The 19,496-nt window shown below is 37.3% G+C and overlaps 1 protein-coding gene and 1 pseudogene across 1 annotated transcript; one reads left to right on the forward strand and one right to left on the reverse strand.

Annotated features, from left to right (window-relative positions):
* Positions 1 to 92: 92 nt before the first annotated feature.
* Positions 93 to 7,279, reverse strand: LOC147937716 (uncharacterized). Its single transcript, XM_087463675.1, has 3 exons — positions 7,144 to 7,279; positions 601 to 902; positions 93 to 499 (listed from the first exon to the last, which is right to left on the reverse strand). The coding sequence occupies exons 1-3, from the start codon at positions 7,151 to 7,153 to the stop codon at positions 491 to 493; spliced, it is 321 nt and encodes a 106-aa protein (XP_087319801.1). The 5' UTR covers positions 7,154 to 7,279; the 3' UTR covers positions 93 to 490.
* Positions 7,280 to 9,384: 2,105 nt separating this feature from the next.
* LOC147937717 (uncharacterized) lies at positions 9,385 to 10,958 on the forward strand (annotated as a pseudogene).
* The last annotated feature ends 8,538 nt before the right edge of the window (positions 10,959 to 19,496 follow it).

Genomic DNA, 19,496 nt, shown 5'->3' on the forward strand with positions numbered 1-19,496 from the left:
TCTCAGATCTAATAAATCATAAAAACCCTATGAAAAACCCTAAACCTAACAAGCAAATTACTCAGACATGTTTAATGAAGAACAAATCATAATTCTGAATAACATGAATAGATATTAAAAGTAAAAGAGGGAGTTCAAGAAATCTTCTCTCTACAAAGAATTCAGATCTATCTCTCCCAAAAGCTCTCAATATCTTTCTCTCAAAAACTGCTAGAAAATAACTTAAGGGTTTCTCCAACCCAAAAACAATATATATACATCCTAAAATACGTCCAGGGGCTTATGTTGCAATTATAGAAGACTTTGGGCAAATTTGTAAAACTTCCAAATTTGTTGTTCTATCGTCGGGTAAACATTAGTGTCGATCGATGCTCCTTTGTGTGGTGTCGATCGATGCTCGTACTCTGATCCGACTCCAACTTGATTTCCTTCGGTAAAGTACTCCAAAATGATCCAAATTATTCCATATTGCTCCATCCGTGCCAAATTCCTAAATAACCTGTAAAGACTCAAAAATAACCTAGAAACAAATCAAAAGACTCAAAAGCACACTTATATCATGGTTAAAAACCGTAAAAACCATGATATATCAATTCTTACGCTGTCGGCGATCGCAGAGTCAAGTCCTCCCACAAAAGTGCCCATCAACGCCTTCTGCTTCCACCCTTCCACCTTATTTTGCAGTCTCTCGAACTCACGTTGATATTCCTGTAGCGTGCTGGTTTGTTGGATCTTAGACAGAGCTTCATCAAAATCCTCTCCGTCGACAGGTCCGAACCGCACCCACACCCAAATCTTCGATCCTCTCCTTGTTGGTTCCGGCCATGATTGACATTGCACTATGGATAATAAGTTTTGACACCACGAGATGTGGTCTGGATCAAAACCACGATAGCACCGCTCTGATACCAAGTTGATAGGTCCCAATCAGAGAGTAAAACACAAGACACAAGGTTTTTAAATGGGTAGTTAAAACTACCTCTTTTTTATTGCTTTTCTAGGTTTTATAGAAGAATAGAACTATTGAGTTCTAGGGGTCAAGAGAGGATAACACCAAATCTAAAAGACCAAATCCTAACATGATTCAAACTTATCAAATGAAAAGAATAAAGCATAAAACCAAAACCAAAACCGTGCGACACAAGGACGAGCTAAACCGAGTAACGTGGGTTTGGCCGCTGTATCCGTATGGGCCTGCTAGCGTTCTGCAACTGTGGCCCATCACTTTCGGTCTCGTTCCTTATTTGAAAATTGCTTTCGACGGATTACGAGTTCCGTTAATGGAGTTTCTTGAATCTTTTAAACCTGATTGGTTTCTTCAAGATTTCACGCCTTATTGGCTTCCTCCAATAGCTAGCCGCCTTGGAATCAAAAACGGATATTTCAGCGCTTTTAACTGCACTATTCATGGAATTATTAAACCTCCAGGGTTCGAGGAGTACCGTACATCGCCGAAGGATTTTCTGACGCAGCTTAAATGGGTTCCATTGAAAAGTCTGGTACCTTTTAGGTTATTCGAAATACAGCCCATTTTTGAAGGAATACTGTTGGAATCTATAAATTTAGATTTCTATATTCATGAAATCTATATATCCCAAAGATCATCTAGATTTGAACTAATTCAACCATAAACACTTTCTTAAAGAAGAAGAAACACTAACCTTGATCCATTGCTTGATTATACTTGATGATGGATCCAAGTCTTCAGTAATTGATTTTCTCTTCCCTTACTCCTTATTGCTTTCACGTGATCTTTGATGAAGAAGATCATCAAGCTCTCGTAACCTTTAATGACTTAAATAAAATCAAACTGATCGAATCATGGCGGTCACACGTCATTGAACGACATGCTCCCTTCCATGTATCACAAATCAATTCCAATTTTATATTGAGAAGAACCTTAATTCTCAAAAACAGTTATGTTATCTATAAACCATAAATGTGTACACATACTTTAATGATAACATGTCTAATAAAAACAGAAACATAACTTTAAGTGAATTCATAGTGTCTCATACATAATAAGCATCCTATAATCAAAACAACAAGGTCTTATCGATAACACCCATACGCTCTACATGGCCAATGAACACATTGGGTGGTAATCCCTTAGTTAGTGGATCTGCAACCATCATATTCGTCCTTATATGCTCAAAAGACACTCTACGTTTCCGCACTTCTTCTTTGACAGACAAGTATTTTATCCCCATGTGTTTAGCACCTTTCGAGTACTTGTCATTCTTTAAAAAGAAGACAGCTGCGGAATTATCATAGTAAATTCTCAGCGGCTTCTCTATGTTGTTGAAAATCTGAAGCCCTGAGATAAAGTTTCGCAGCCACAATGAATGAACTGTGGCCTCAAAGCATGCCACAAATTTGGCCTCCATAGTGGAAGAAGCAATGACAGACTGCTTTCCACTTTTCCACGATATTGCTCCTCCAGCTAACAAGAACAAATATCCAAACGTCGATTTTCTACTATCAACGCATCCGGCATAGTCTGAATCTGAATATCCAATGACCTCGAGGTCATCAGATCTCCTGTATGTAAGCATGAACTCTTTGGTGCCTTGCAAGTACCTGAGAACCTTCTTTGCAACCTTCTTTACATTGATATCGACCCAACATACCAACAGCAAAAACGAGATCTGGTCGAGTACATGAACATAGTTCAAACTCCCAACCACTGATGCATAAGGAATTCTTTCCATTTCTTTACGTTCCAATTCATTTCTTGGACATTGCATTTTACTGAACTTGTCCCCTTTCTGAATTGGAATTTTACCAGCAGAGCATTCACTCATTCTATATCTCTCTAAGACCTTATTGATATATCCTTTCTGAGACAAACTTAGCAATCCTTGTGATCTATCTCGAAATATTTCTATTTCAATCACATAAGATGCCTCACCCATATCTTTCATTTCAAAGTTCTTAGATAGATATTTCTTTATATCATGTAGCATACCCATATCATTTGCAGCGAGCAAAATATCATCAACATATAAGACTAAAATTACAAACTTGCTCCCACTGACCTTTATGTAGATGCATCAGTCAACGATAACCTCTACAAACCCGTATGACGTAATGGTATCATCAAATTTCAAATACCATTGTCTGGAAGCTTGTTTAAGTCCATATATTGACTTTTTCAGCTTACACACCAGATGTTCATTTCCTGTGGTCACAAACCCTTCAAGCTGATCCATATATACTTCTTCCTCAAGCTCTCCATTCAGGAAGGCGGTTTTCACATCCATTTGGTGAATCTCCAGATCATAATGAGCCACCAAAGCCAAAACAATTCTAAGAGAATCCTTCTTTGAAACTGGAGAGAAGGTCTCTTTAATGCCATCTTTTTGGGTGAAACCTTTGGCAACAAGGCGAGCCTTGTATCTTTCAATGTTACATCTCGAGTCGTGTTTAGTCTTAAAGACCCATTTAGAACCAACGGTTTTGAAACCGTTCGGTAACTCTACTAAGTCCCAAACATTATTATCACCCATAGATTTTATTTATTCTTTAGCGGCAATAGACCATTTTTCAGAATTGTCACTTTCCATGGCTTTTTGGAATGTGTTCGGTCTTCATCAATGCTTAAGTCACATTCACTTTCAACAGCATAAACCACATAGTCATTTGAAATGGCAGATCTCCGATTCCTTACAGATCGCCTTAATGATTCTTGTGGTACACCATTTTCTTCATGAACTGCGACAGGTTCATTAATTGTCTCTTTATCTATTGGGATTGGTACATCATCATGTTCTTCTATTGCCTCATTTGACTGTACTGAAACAATAGGAACGACAACTTTAAGTGTGACAACAAGTGAAGAAACTTCAACCTGAACTTCTTGAATGTCCACCTTTCTTGGTTCACCACTCCCACTAGTTTTACCATTTTCAATAAACCTAGCATTTCCCGTTTCAACTATTCTTGTACTATGCTTAGGACAATAAAATACATACCCCTTTGATTTTTCCGGATAGCCAATAAAGAAGCCACTGACAGTCCTCGAATCAAATTTCTTTTCATGTGGATTATATGGCTTTACTTCTGCTGGACATCCCCAAACACGTAAATGTCTTAAACTAGGTTTCCTTCCTGTCCACAGTTCAAAAGGAGTCTTAGGAACTGCCTTACTAGGAACCCGGTTTAAGACATACGTTGCAGTCTTTAATGCATATCTCCACAACAAAAGAGGTAAAGAACTATTACTTATCATGCTCCTAACCATTTCCATTAAAGTACGATTCCGCCTCTCAGCTACACCATTCTGCTGAGGAGTACCAGGCATTGTGTACTGTGCACAAATGCCTTACTCTCAAGTAGCTTTGCGAATGGACCACGACATTGTCCATTTTCTGTGAATTTTCCATAAAACTCACCTCTATCAGATCTCACTACTTTCACTTTTCTATCTAATTGCCTTTCCACCTCATTAATGAATATCTCTAGGATATTCACAGACTGAGATTTTTCATGCAGTAGATTAGTATAACCATAACGTGAGTAATCATCAATAAAAGTGATAAAGTATTTTTCACCTCTCCAAGATGGAGCATCAAATGGACCACATATATCGGTGTGAATTAACTCAAGAACTTGAGTACTTGTGGCTGGTTTCTTTGTAATGTGTTTAGTCTGCTATCCTTTCATGCAGTCTACACACACATCTAGATCACTAAAATCCAAGTGAGGAAGAATTTCATTTTTTACCAACCTCATAATTCTTTCCTTGGAAATGTGACCTAGTCTTTGATGCCACAAGAAAGCTGAACTTTCATCAGATGCACTACGCTTAATGCCTTGACTTTCAATATTAAACAAAGATTCAGAAAACTTTATATCAAGATTTAAACGATAATGTGAATCAAACAAAGTACCACTTACATTAAGGTAACACCGTGTCCAATCTTAAAAACAAAACCTAAATTATCCAAGCTACTAACGGAAACAAGATTTCTAGCACACTCATGTACATAGAGACACCCTTCAAGATCTACATGACATCCAGTGTCCAAGATCAACTTATAAGTCCGAATGCCTTCAATCCGTGCCTTCATTCTGTTTCCCATGAACAAAAATTGTTCAGGTCCTCTTATGGGTTGAATCGAACTGAATCCCTGTTTAATATGAGACACATGAGTAGTAGCACCAATATCTAACCACCAAGTATTTTTAGGCACTTCTACAAGGTTCAGTTCAGAGTAAACATAAATGTGTTGCATACCTTTCTTTTCGAACCATGCCTTTCTTTTCGGACAATCTTTCTTGAAGTGTCCCATTTTCTTGCAAAAGAAACGCTTCCTTTCCTTCTGGATTTGACTTTCGGGACCTTTCATGAAAGCTTTATCCTTCATCTTGTCCTTCCTACTTAGTTTTCCTTTATTGCTGCTAGCATTTCCATAGCCCACAAGATTGACAACATGATCCTTCATTTTCTTAATTCTCCCTTCCTCTTGAACCACCATAGCCTTTAACTCCTTTAAGTCCCATTTATCTTTAATGGTGTTGTAATTCACCTGGAACTGGCTAAACTCAAAAGGTAGAGAGTTCATAATGAATTGGACCAAGAAATTCTCATGAACTTCCATTCCCAATGTTGACAACCTTGCTACCAAGTTAGACATCTGGGTCACATGATCATGAATTGGCTGAGACCAGTCAAACATTTTCGTAGTAAGCTCATTCATGAGACTTCCTACAATCGACTTGTCAGCCAAATCAGATTGTGAACACTCCTAAATTTTCTCTATGAATTCCCTTGCTTTATATGTCTTAGGCATATATGGCTTAACACTTTCTGCCATCGTCATTCTCATGAGGTTCAAACAGAGCCTGTTAGATCGCTCCCAAATCTCATAGGGAAATTTTTTTCAGTTTTGGAGCTATCTACTGTAATGACTGCAGGTTCCTCATCCGTTAGTATTGCAGAGTCCAAAACCATTATACCCAATGCAAACCAGATCTGATCGGACCATTCACCGTAATTCAGCCCATTGAACTTTACGACAGAATTAGCAGATGCATACAAGTTTGAAGAAACTGCAAACAAGTAAACATGCTTACTTATTAGTGCTTTGACACTTTTACACGTACTCTTAAGGCCTAACTTAAATTTAATGCGTAAATTTAAATAATCTTTGGAGAATATTTAAACACAAGCACTTTTAGCGATGCTAAATTTATAATTTTATAATTAATCAAATCACACATATAAATCAAATAATCATGTTACCTTTGGATATACATATTATTGACTATATTGAAATTGATTACTTCTTTTCATGTTGTTAACTATATTCAATGATCCACCTTTGGGTGATCTCCAAGAATATAGATAACAAAATAATTGATCAATCAAAACTTTTATGTCATTTTTAACATCTCTTTAATTATGATCAATTAATAAATCTTTTAAATTTTCCTGTCTATATGTAATATAACAAGGTCACTTTGACGACTAACAGGTTAGATACATATAAACATTAAAATATTTAATTATTTAATAGGTATAAATTATTTTATATTGTGTTGATATTACAAAACACAAATTACCCAAATTATAAACTTATAAAATTGCAGCGGAAGCAATTATTCACTACACGAATTCATATGTAGTAGTTGTCAAAAAAAAAAGAAAAAAAAAATTCATATGTAGTAATTTTCAACACGACAAAACCCAGAATCATGGACACACATATAATCAACGTGAATTTAAATAAACTCACAAGTGCCATGAACTTGATCCAGGATATACGTGTATGCATGGAATCAGTTATCTAATGATATGAACCTTAAACAATTCAGATGACTCATGTTCCAAATTATATAACCCTTGTATCGAATACTGCATATATTTAATAAACTCTAATCGTGACTTTTCACACATATGCAGTAACCGACAATTAGAAATTTATTTATTCCGTACGTTAAGCACTCGAACGTTTATGAATGCAAAACAGACAACCAGAATACATGAAAACTTAAACACTCGATCAAACAAATGGTGTACGTTTTGACTAACGGTGATTTAAACAAATCTATATTCATGAAATCTATACATCCTAAAGATCATCTAGATTTGATCTAATTCAACCATAAATATTTTCTTAAAGAAGAAGAAACACTAACCTTGATCCATTGCTTGATTATACTTGATGATGGATCCAAATCTTCAGTAACTTTCTCTTCCCTTACTCCTTATTGCTTTCACCTGATCTTTGATGAAGAAGATCACTAATCTCTTTTTCTTTTGGTGTGTATTTGGTGTTGTAGTGTTTCTCACGTTATAAGAACACAACCGTTATCGTAACAGTTCGACAGCCACACATATATCCTACTATATTAATTGAGAAGTACAAATATGAAACTAACCTTAAAATGTGTAGAAAATTACATTCAATTGCCATTAGAAAAAAATAATTAAACTTAATTAACTAATTTAAATAAATATAATTAATTAAAAAACACTCACAGATTAAATATTAAAAAATCTAAAAAAATCTAAAAAAATATTTTTTCTCTCTAATAAATTATGGACGAAATTAGTAATTATTTTTTTTTTAAAATATATAAACCAATCAGAATTTCAAAAACTAAGATTTATATCCAAGTATACAATACAATTACTTTTAATAACTAAATTCGAAAATTTTGTTAAGTTTTCAAATTATGATTCTCCTATCATCTTTATTTTATTTTACTTACAACTTGTTTGAAATTTTCATATAATACTTATAATATAAAATGCATATTTTTTTTTTGCATATGTTGTTATTTGATTTTTTTTTTAAACGAAGATATATTACTCATTCTATGAAAATGTGTGTTTTAATTTCCACATTGGCAGGTTGGTAAAACTAAATTTATATAAATGATAAATTAATAATTTTTATTTGCTCACAATTAAAATATTTAAATTACGATTTTATATTTCACAAAATAATGATGCAAATACAACAAACAAACAATATAAAACTGTAATAATACGTCAAAAATAAAATACTATAATATTGTAAAATAATTAGTATTCAAATAGACTAATAGATTTACATAACAATTTAAAATAAATATTATCTCAAATAAAATAACTTTTTTATACAAATAAAACAATAATTTTATTATTATATTATAATTTTTTTTTTTAAATGTTGATCCGTGCTTTAAGCACGGGATATATTCTAGTATACATGTATATACAGTCACCTTTCAAGAGTTGTGCTGGTTCATAATAGCACCCCTTAATAATGCAAGACATAACATATACATGTATATATATTACTTACATAATATAATTAAGAGAAGGGAAGAGGGTTATCAATACACCCAAATTCTAATATATTAATCATAACCGATTCATCACGGTGTCTTTAATATTAGAATCCACAATATTAAATATAAACTTGAACTTTATAATTAAACCAAAAGACACATAACCCACATAGAATATAAAATATTCTTATAGAATCCACCGAAGGGAATATCCCCGACTTGGACCGTATCGCCGGCGTAACCGACGGTTGTGATATCATTGTCATACAGAGCTGTAACGAGTACGAAGCAGAGTGGTTGGGACTTATACAAGATCTTCATCGCAAAACCGGTTATACCGGTGGGAGTTTTACCTCCAAATCCAGAAGAAAAGTTTAAGGATACCGACACATGGTTGAGTATTAAAAAGTGGTTAGACTTACGGATAACCAACTCCGTGGTTTACATAAGTTTCGGTTCAGAAGTGAAACCGAGTCAAACTGAGTTGAATGCGATCGCTCTTGGTTTAGAGCTTTCCGGTTTACCTTTTCTTTGGGTGTTAAGGACTCGGCGCGGTCCGTGGGATACCGAGCCGCTTGAGCTTCCTGAAGGGTTCGTAGAGCGTACGGCTAAGAGAGGAATGGTGTGGAGAGGTTGGGTTGAACAACTGAGAACGTTGAACCACAATTCCATCGGTTTGGTATACTGACTCATGCTGGTTGGAGTACAATGATCGAAGCTGTACGGTTTGCTAAACCTATGGTGATGCTGGCATTTGTGCCCGACAAAAGGTTAAATGCGAGCATGGGCGGACCCACGTGCATTAATGGCAGGTCAGCTGATCTGTCCAAATTTAAAAAAAAAAAATATTTCCTAGTTTTAGAGTATTTTTTAGAGTTATTTGAGTCCAACCAAACAAATTTTAAAAATCTGACTTCCCTTAATTTATGAGATCAAAAGTCCACTAGTCCATAATAAAATAAAGATCAAACCTGCTTTTATTTGTTATAATTAAAAAACAAATCTGGTCCAATTTGTTTACCCTAATAATTCATTATGTGCTTATATTAAATAAAGAAGAAAGTATCTTTTTTAAGTCGACCAAAAAAAGAGAAATAAGTAATGATCGTCGTATTGGTGTATCCGTGTCTCCGTGTGTGTGTTTTCAAATTTTCTGTTTCACGCCTTCAGTACATCAGATTCTTCAAACCAAGTAAGTTTATTAGATACAAAACTAGATTTTGTTTTATAATCATTTTAAAAAAAAAAAATTATATTTAGAAATAAAAATTCAAATACATGGTTTTATTTTATGTTGACAATTTTTTTTCTATTTTTTTCAGACGAAACGATGAATATTTTGAAAAACTACTATAAAAGAAAAGAACCATCTACACCTCGCAGTGAACCACCATCTACACCTCGCAATGAACCACCATCTCCACTTCGCAGTGAATCAGATGATATTGATTTACCTTGAGATCCTTCTGATCGAAAAAGAATAACAGATTATCATCTGAATCAAAGAGATTAGGTAATTCGAAAATACTTGATTCGAGGTCCTTGTCAACCTCGTGGGCATACCTTTAAACAAATACTGATAGGAAATACATTGAGGCGATTTAACCCAACTTGGTTTGATCAATATAGAAATTGGTTAGAGTACAATGTGAAAAAAGAAAAAGCTTTTTGTCTGTGTTGTTACTTGTTCAGAGATAATGCTGGTAAATGCGTAAAAAGTGATGCATTTATCACATATGGATTCTGTAGGTGGAATGATTTAAAGAGTTTTTCAGGACATGTGGGAGGTGTTGATAGTTTTCACAACAATGCAGTTATGAAGTGTGAAAACTTGATGAAACAAGGTCAGTCTATTGAGAATGCTTTGCATAAGCAAGACGATATTACAAAAAGAGAGTATCGAATTCGGTTGAATGCTTCTGTTGATGCTTCAAGATACTTACTGCAACAAGGATTAGCTTTCCGTGGTTATGATGAATCAGAAAATTCTGTTAATAGAGGAAACTTTGTGGAACTCTTGAAGTACACTGCTGATCAAAATGAAGTTGTGAGTAAGGTTATTTTAGATAATGCTCTTGGAAATAATAAGATAAAGTCTCCTAAGATTCAGAAAGATATTGTGCATTGTTTTGCAGGAGAGGTAGTAAAATTTGTTATTGAAGAAATTAATCATGATGTTTTCGGTTTGCTGGTGGATGAATCTGCTGATGTTTCCGATAAAGAGCAAATGGCGGTAGTGTTTCGATTTGTTGATAAAGGTGGGATAGTCAAAGAAAGATTTATGAGTATCACACATGTGAGTGACACTTCTGCAACATCTTTGAAATTTGCTATTGATGATTTGTTTGCTAAATATGGATTGAGCACAAAAATGGTGAGAGGACAAGGGTATGATGGAGCAAGTAACATGAAGGGCGAGTTCAATGGATTAAGATCATTAATTCAGAGGGAAAGCACATCAGCATATTATGTTCATTGCTTTGCTCATCAACTTCAATTAGTTGGTGTGGCAGTTGCAAGAAAAACATTTTAATGTTGGCGACTTTTTTGATATGATTTCTCTGTTACTGAATGTAGTGGGAGCCTCATGCAAAAGGAAAGATATGATCCGAGAGAGTTACAGAAAATAAATTATGGAAGAAATTAATAATGGTGAAATCAGTACAAGAACATGATTGAATCAAGAGATCTCTCTTCAAAGACTAGGGTATACTCGTTGGAATTCTCACTACAGAACTCTATTGCGGGTGATTCAGTTGTTTTCTTCTATCATCAAGGTTCTTGAGTACATTGAGAATGAAGGTGCATATGACCTGAAAAGACGTCAAGCTCATGGTCTCTGTAGTGACCCTCACCTAGGGGTAAATTTTTGACGTGATTTCAAGTCCAAAAGACCGAGAAAAGAAGACAGCAAGAAGAGCTGAAAGTTTGATGAAGGGAAGTCCAAGAAAAGTGTAACGGACCAAGAGTTGTCCGAGTCGTCCGAGACGTACCGCCCGTACCGTCCAAGACGCATCATCCGGCAGTCGCCGAGAAATGCCGAGAGTACCGAGTACCCGAGAAAGTGTCGAGTACTCGAGGAAGTTATCGAGTACCCGAGAAAGTGTCGAGTACTCGAGGAAGTTATCGAGTACCCGAGAAAGTGTCGAGTACTCGAGGGAGCTGCCGATGGTTGCCGATAAGATGCCGATGGTTGCCGAAAGAGCTGCCGAGGATCGACGACGATCGATCAAAAATGCTAGAAGACTTTCATCACCAATAATGGTCAAAGTCAAAGGCATCAAATGGAATGATTATTTTAATCAAGAGAAGATAGTGGGAGTTAGTGGAGGAATTAAATAATCTCATGAAGGCTTAGTGGAGCTTAGTGGAGGATTAAAGAATTCAAGAAGGCTTAAGTGGAATTCAAGGTGGCTAACCAAGATTCTTCCAAGTGTAAGCAACTCTCTAATACACACTAATGAAAGGAGTGCATGTGACTCTCATTGGTTGCCTCCACCACCCATTCACTCTATAAATAAGCTCTCATTCCTCTCATTTTCTCACAAAGAAAGAAGGGGTAAGTTGAAAGAGTTTGAGAGAGAAAGAAGAAAAGAGTGAGTGTTGCGAGAGAAAGAAGAAGGTGTTGAGAGTGAAAGAAGAAGGTGCAAGAGAAGACTATCGACCAACGACCATCAACGTTAGATCGATAAGGAAATCAACTCTAACCGAAGGAGAGATCCGAGTTGCCGCGAGAAGAGCTTCATCAAAGGAGATCATTCGTCGACGGTTTACAGTGAGTTCAGACACATATTTGCATCGGCTTAGATGGAGAGTTAAAAACATCCATCTAGTGCGCGGTTATGCATGTTGCATGTAGATGCATTTACTTGAAGTTCTTTTATGTTTTCTTGTTTAAATGCATTTGCGGTGAGGTTGTGCTAGTTACTAGATCGAGATGATCTAGTAACAAAGGCGAGATTTGGTTGAGATATTTGTAAGATTATGGGTTTAAAAACCATATAAACTCAAGTATAAACTTCGGTGAGATCTTAAAGCGTTCTAGTCCGCGAGAAAGTCCGGCTAAGCGTTGTAAGATTTGGTATTGCTACCCTTCCCATTCTGTGCCACATGCAGCCGCGACATGCAACCCATGTTCGTGTGTGTGCAGGGTTGGTCACGAAGAGCTTGGAGGTTACTGGGCTCGCTACCCTGGTCGAGGCTATTTACACGACGGTGTAATTTTGGGCTGATATCCAAACGCTTGCCTTTGTGGTTGCGTCTTGGAGAAATCATGAGGGGTTGGGGGAAGAGGGATGCATACCGGGCCCAAATAAATTAAACTTGTTAAAAACTGATGTTTTATTTCAAGTTATGTTGTTGCATGTTGTTGCATGTCGTTGCTTGTTGTTGCATGTTGTTGCATGTTGTTGCTTATGGTTGCATGTAGTTGCGTTTATTGGTAGAGTGATTTCTGTTAGCTTGATAGCTTCCGCATGTCATCTCTGATGGTTGTTGAGTAGTTTTGCTTGCTTGCTTGTTAATCGTTTATGCCTGCATGTTGTTTATCTATGCTTGCATGTTGCTTGTTTATGTTCGCATGTTGTTGTATTTGCGTGCATGTTGATTGTAAATGGGGAATTAGGGTTTGGGATTTATTTCTCTGCAGGAACCCTGAGCTCACTAAGTAATCTTAGATTACTTATGATAATATTGTTGTTCTGCAGGTAACCCTAGAGGGGACTAGAGGGCGTGGTGAATGATAGGACTCCGGAGTAGTTTTCTTTTTGGTGTCTATTGTAAAATAAAAGTATGTTTATTTGCGAACCAAACTTTGGCTCTATGCCTTGTGAACTTTTATGTGTACTCGGTTGTAGTTACTGTTTTAAGTTTTAATGTATTCGGATTTTTCTTTAAAATCGAGCGATGTCGTACTGATATAGACTTAGTCCGAGTCGACTCAACACACGGCGTGTCTGTAGGGTTGCAAAGCCTTAAGGATGGGCAGTGTGGTCAGGAACCTCGCCGAGGGACTGGTTGAAGGGCCTGATTTGTTCTCGCACTTGGCCTGACCTTTGACGAACATTCCCATAGTAGCGCTTCGGTGCCGTCCGATGGCCTGGGTGGTCATAGTGCGGTTCGGGGGCGTTACAACGGTGGTATCAGAGCATGGTTATGATGCTGTATAGGACTCGCGTTTTCAAATGATTTATCGAGTCAAATGGTCGCAATAGACACTTAGGATAATCCGGATCGTTCATTACTTAGGGTTAGATGGGATTAAGTAAACCCTTTGTTGATCGTGGATGCAGATGTCTCGTCAAGGATCCGAAAGATCTAGGTCGACGTATCGTTCGTCGGACACAGGGAGGGGTTCAAGTCAGCAGTTTGGTCCGGAGGAATGGGGTTCGCAGTTTGATGATGCACAAAGGGAAGAGTCGTTTCCAGACATGTATGGGCCGGACATGTTTATGTCGGACATGTTTATGCCGGAGTGGTATGTACATGGCGCGACGCCAAGATACACACCAGCGGGTTCAAATCATTTTAGTACACCGGAGAGTATGTACCCGCTAGGGTTTTCACCGTTTGGACCGTACGCCGCCTATCCAACTCAGAACATGCCGAGGGGAGACCAAGTGCATGGAGAAGGACCAAGTGAACAGAATGTGCCGGAGACCCAGCAGACACTTAAGATGGTCCAAGACCTCTTGAACCATATGATCTTGCAGCAGCAGTAGGATCAAGCAAACCGTGCAGCAAAAGATCCATCCGACCAATTTCTAAAACGAGTGATGTTGTTGCGAAACTTAGGATTTCGTAAATTCAAAGGAGACCCGAATGTGGTATTAGCAGACGCGTGGATAAAAGACCTGGAGAATAACTTCGAGATGACAAGGTGCCCAGAGGAGTTTAGGAGACCAGTAGCAGTTAATTTCCTGGAAGAAGATGCTCGTGCATGGTGGGATACCGTAGTTTCTTATTACCGGTTCCAGACGATAACGTGGGAAATTTTTAAGAAAGAGTTCGAGCTGAAGTACTTTCCACCATAGTCACGCGACCGGTTGGAGAATCAGTTTTTGCAACTAGAACAAGGTGAGATGACCGTTCGAGCATATGGGAGGATTTTTACAAGACTTCGGAGGTATCTGTACCAAGGAAATGATGACGAGTTAGCAATGGCCGGGAGATTCTTTAACGGACTCAGGCCAGATATTAGAGGAAGGTTACACGCTGTGACCTACCGCAGTGTTGCGGAAGTGGAAGAGAGAGCTGTGAGTGTTGAGGAAGCCATTGAGATAGAGAAGGAGATTGCAGCTCGGGAGAAAAAGAAGGAACCAGTCCAGCAGACTAAGATTGTGAACACCCGAAAGGTGAATCAAGTGGCAGGATGTAATTGGGGCGCAGGCCGCGGGAAGGTTAAGATGAATGTTAGCCAAGGAGGTCGTAATGTGAGCAACATGGATCCGAGGGGATGCTATGTGTGCGGGCAAGTTGGGCATTTCGCTCGCGCTTGTCCGACTGTGGAGGAAACGAAGGGTAACAATCTGTCGACCGTCACGTGTTTCTACTGTGGCGAGTTAGGACACTATGCGAACTCATGTCCATCGAAGCCGGCCAAACTGAACGCCCAAACTGTGAACCGTGCCCAGACAGCAAACCAAGTGATGGAACCCCCAGCGAAGAAGCAAGCAACCCCAGCAAATGTTTTTGCTTTAGGAGTAGAGCCACCCAAACCTCCACAGGCCGCGAAGGGCCCTATAACAGGTTTGATTGGGTTCTAACTCTCTTGTGATTGTTTGTGTGTGTTTTGCGTGGTTAGTTTTAGCATTGCATTTTGTTATATTTGCTTTGCGTTTAGGAACATTACTTGTTGGTGGTAACCCCACACATGTACTGTTCGATTCGGGAGCGTCCAATAGTTTTGTGACTCCCGAAGTGGTTGACAAGTTTGGAGACTTGTGTGAGGAGGAAGAGGTGAACATCAACGTCTACACTGCTGGTAATCAACCACCGCTGAAGACAAGAAGATGGGTCAAGGAAGTGTCGATAGTCTTGCAAGATACGAACCTCCCGGTAAATCCATTGGTGATGCCATTGGATAGGTTCGATGCTATTCTGGGAATGGATTGGTTATCAGAACACCAAGCCCATATAGACTGCAGCAGGAGCAGAGTTGTATTTGAAAATGGAGGGAGGACCCCTCTAGTTTTCAATGGGATCAGCCCAAGTAAAATGGCATACTTCGCATCGGCAGCAAGAATTGGAAGATCGATTGAAGAGGATGAAGTGTATTTAGTCACTCTGACCGCCATGGGAGGAGATGACAAGGAAGGCATGGAAGTTGAGGACATTGCCATAATCAAGGACTTTGAGGACGTGTTTAGGCTATTGGAAGGATTGCCTCCACCAAGGAGCCATCCTTTTACCATAAATTTGGAGCCCGGAGCTACCCCAATTGCTAAGGCACCGTATCGCATGGCACCAGCCGAGTTGGCTGAACTCAAGTCTCAGTTAGAGGACTTGTTGGAGAAGGGTTTTATACGACCAAGTTCGTCGCCATGGGGAGCCCCAGTGTTGTTCGTCAAGAAAAAAGACGGAAGCATGCGGTTATGTATTGATTACCGAGGTATCAATAACATAACTATAAAGGACAAGTATCCTTTGCCAAGGATCGATGAGCTGTTAGACCAGCTAAGAGGAGCAAGTTGGTTTTCAAAGATTGATTTAGCCTCCGACTATCATCAAATCTCAATTGCGGAACAAGATGTGATGAAGACGGCGTTCCAAACGAGATATGGCCAGTATGAGTTCGTGGTAATGCCGTTTGGACTTACCAATGCACCGGCGGCATTCATGCGATTGATGAATGAAGTTTTCCATGACTATCTGGATCAATTCGTGATAATATTCATCGATGACATCCTGATATATATGCACCGGCGGCATTCATCCAATTAGTTTAATAATCTTTACTGGTCGTTGCTTTCTCCAAATTCTTTTATTAAAAGCGAATAGAAAAATACAAAAATAAGAAAGAAAGGAAAGGAACGTTACTGAAGTTACTTAGTGTAGAAACGTTTCTAACTTTTTTTCTACACATGTCATTTCAGTTTGTTATTAGTTATATATTAAAATGTTATTTTTTTTTAGCAACGGTGAATCGTTCTCCGCTGGTGATGCTCTTAGACCATGGCCAATGGAGCAACCCATATGGGGTTGCTCAAAATTAAACTAATTATATAATTAATACTAAAATAATTAAAGCAATCTACTAAGAACTTTAAATAAATCACTCTTCCACTAGAGAACTTCTATCAAATTTTTATAAATGTTAAAAACTTACAAATTAAACATATTTTACAAATTTTTGCCAAGATTTGCTCAACATCAAAGAGTTCATCTATGAAGACAAACATAGACAACAACAACAACTACAAGCATGGGCAATGGTTATCCATGTTTTAACCTCATGGAACATGTGGGGGCACAATTAAAGGATTGGGTCTTAGATGAGCCTATCAAGCTTGACTCAGGAGAGGACATGGACGTAAATAGTTTGGCTGCAGAGAGTCTAGTAAAGAATGATATAGTCGGGAGGACATGGACTCATAGCTTACAAGTTGAAATAGACAACTTTGGGATTGAAATCGAGAGGAGATTGTTGCAAGATCTCATAGAGGAAGCCGTTATCGATCTTACACGATGATGATTGTTTCTTACACGAGAAGATGTCTGTTCCTCTGCCAACCTTCTTTAATTCTACATCCTGTCTGCACCTTCAAAATATGATAATCATAAGAACCCGTCTACATGAGCTTGTTCAGCTATTACTCCTCCATGTTCCAAACAGGGTCAGCAAAGTAAAAACATAAGCTAATCATCTCTATCTTACTAAATCACACGTTCCTAACAGAGCTAAAAAGGCTTGCATAAGTAGTTTACCTTATCATCTCCTTGTTTGAAATCAAAAACACCTAGACCATCAGTAGTTCCAGCAGCAAAACCAAACCCCATAGCAGCTGGACATGTCTTAATCGTTGATATGCTCAAATTAAACCCTAGAGCTACTCTCTCAAATTGAGAGGTTAATGTAGTACTTAGGGGTCGAATTCCACAACGACTCAAGACTACACAATAAATTATAGAGTTTTCCAATAATGCTAAACAGATTAAATTGAATTAAAATAAACAATGCAAAATATTAAATAAAAGTTGTTGTAAATTCAGAAAATCAAAAAGCTAGGCCTAGGGAATTTCTCAGGAAATTATGAAATATTAAATCAATTAATAAATTAGGATTCAAGCAATTAAGAACATATCTAAAACTCTAAACACTTCTGTAAAATAAATCAGTTCTCACTGCAAATATTATCTAAATTTAAAACCAGAAAATCCAAATCTCTTTGTAAAATTCTAGGTTAAAAATCAGCAATAAAATCAGGTTTAGATTGTTCACAAAATCACTAAATCAAATCTCTTTGCAAGAAATAATTTTGCTCATCAAAAGGTTTTATTAGGAAAATCAATTATATAATCATATCAATTTATTTTCCTAAGGTATTAATTCTAGGTGATCAATCAAGAATAAATATGAAGAACAACCTAAGATGAAGATCTAGAAAGATAAAGAATCCTAAATAAACAGATCTAACAATTCATAAAATCCCTGTAAAAAACCCTAAACCTAACAAGCAAACTACTCAGAGATAATCAATGAAAAACAAAACATCTTTCTGAATAATAAGCAATTGAAATTAAAAAGAGTAATAAGGAGTTCAAGAAATTCTTCTCTACAAAGCAGATCTCTCTCTCCAAAAACTCTCAAAATCTCACAGGGTTGCAGAAAAATAAAACTTGCTAGAATAAAACTTAAGGGTTTGTAAAACCTAAAAATACTATTTATATGTCCTAAAACACGTCAGGGACTTGTGTTGCAAATATGGAAGACTTTGGGCTAAATTGTAAATCTTCCAATTTTTGGCTCTCTCGTCGGTTTGGACTGGGTGTCGATCGATGTTGTTTCAGTGTCGATCGACACTGGTCAGTTGATCAGACTCCAAATTGACTTCTTTGATTAAATGCTCCAAAAACGATCCAAATTGCTTCATTTTGCTCCTTTCATGCCATAGCATAATTCGTTTTGTCCATTGCAGGTACTGTGATTGAAATCACAAGGGAGGCCAGTGTCAATGCAAAACGTACCAAGAGTATTTGGACTCACATCACCACAGTTTGATTGACAGAAGGCAGAAACAAATCTACGCTTTGAAGTTTTTCTTACTCGGACTTTAAATCCAAGAGATGGTTAGCCTTTTTAGCTATGTTAGGTAACTACGTTTGATCTTGTTAAAATCCCAGAACGCTACAGAAGACCAGCAAAGTAAAGACATAAGCTAACCATCTCTATCTTACTAAATCACACACAACAAGAACCAACTCGAATTCAAAACCACCACTCACTATGTTCAAGCTCTAACCATGATTGAATCATAAAATTTCAATGGTCAAAAATCTGATCAGATCCAGAAATTTCGAGATGTGAAAGATACCTTTAGCCTTGTTACAGAAAGGGCAAGCCTCGTACTGATACAGAACAACTTCTTTAAGATTAAACTTGTGAGCCATTTAATTAGCGTGAACTTCCTGACCAAGAGACGATGCGGCGGCGGTATAGAAGAACACAATCCCAGCAAATCTGCCGGCAAAAGAAGGAGTTGAAATCTCCGGAAGACCGCCGAATCTTCGGGTGATAGGTTCGGAGGACGAGATCGTTGTAAAATCGCCAAGGATTAATCGATTCGCCGTTTCGTCGAGAGAGAGGAAAGAGAGAGATTCGAGAAAAGAAGAAAATGAGAGAAAAAAAAATGTCTTTTATATTTTATCAAAATCCAATTAGAAATTGACACTTACTGGTTTACGGTTCCTTCCGATACTCCGCAGAACAACAGTTCTACTAATTTGTGAGAAACAAATTATTAATTAAAAAAAAAAAAATTGTATATCATTCAATTTTAAAGTTATTAATTCTAAACATTATATTATAGTTTTAAATTATAATATGTAAATCTAAATTACTTTTTTATAAACCCAAACCGACATATAATTTTGTTTAATTGTGTAATTTAAATTCTAATCATTGATTTATAAATCCAAATTGAAATACAATTTTGTTTAATTGTAAAATCTAAACCCTAACCACTCTTTTATAAATCCAAACCGACATATAATTT

This window comes from Camelina sativa, chromosome 9 (genome assembly GCF_030686135.1).
Source record: "Camelina sativa cultivar CO46 ecotype springtype chromosome 9, ASM3068613v1".
NCBI classification, from domain to species: domain Eukaryota; kingdom Viridiplantae; phylum Streptophyta; class Magnoliopsida; order Brassicales; family Brassicaceae; genus Camelina; species Camelina sativa.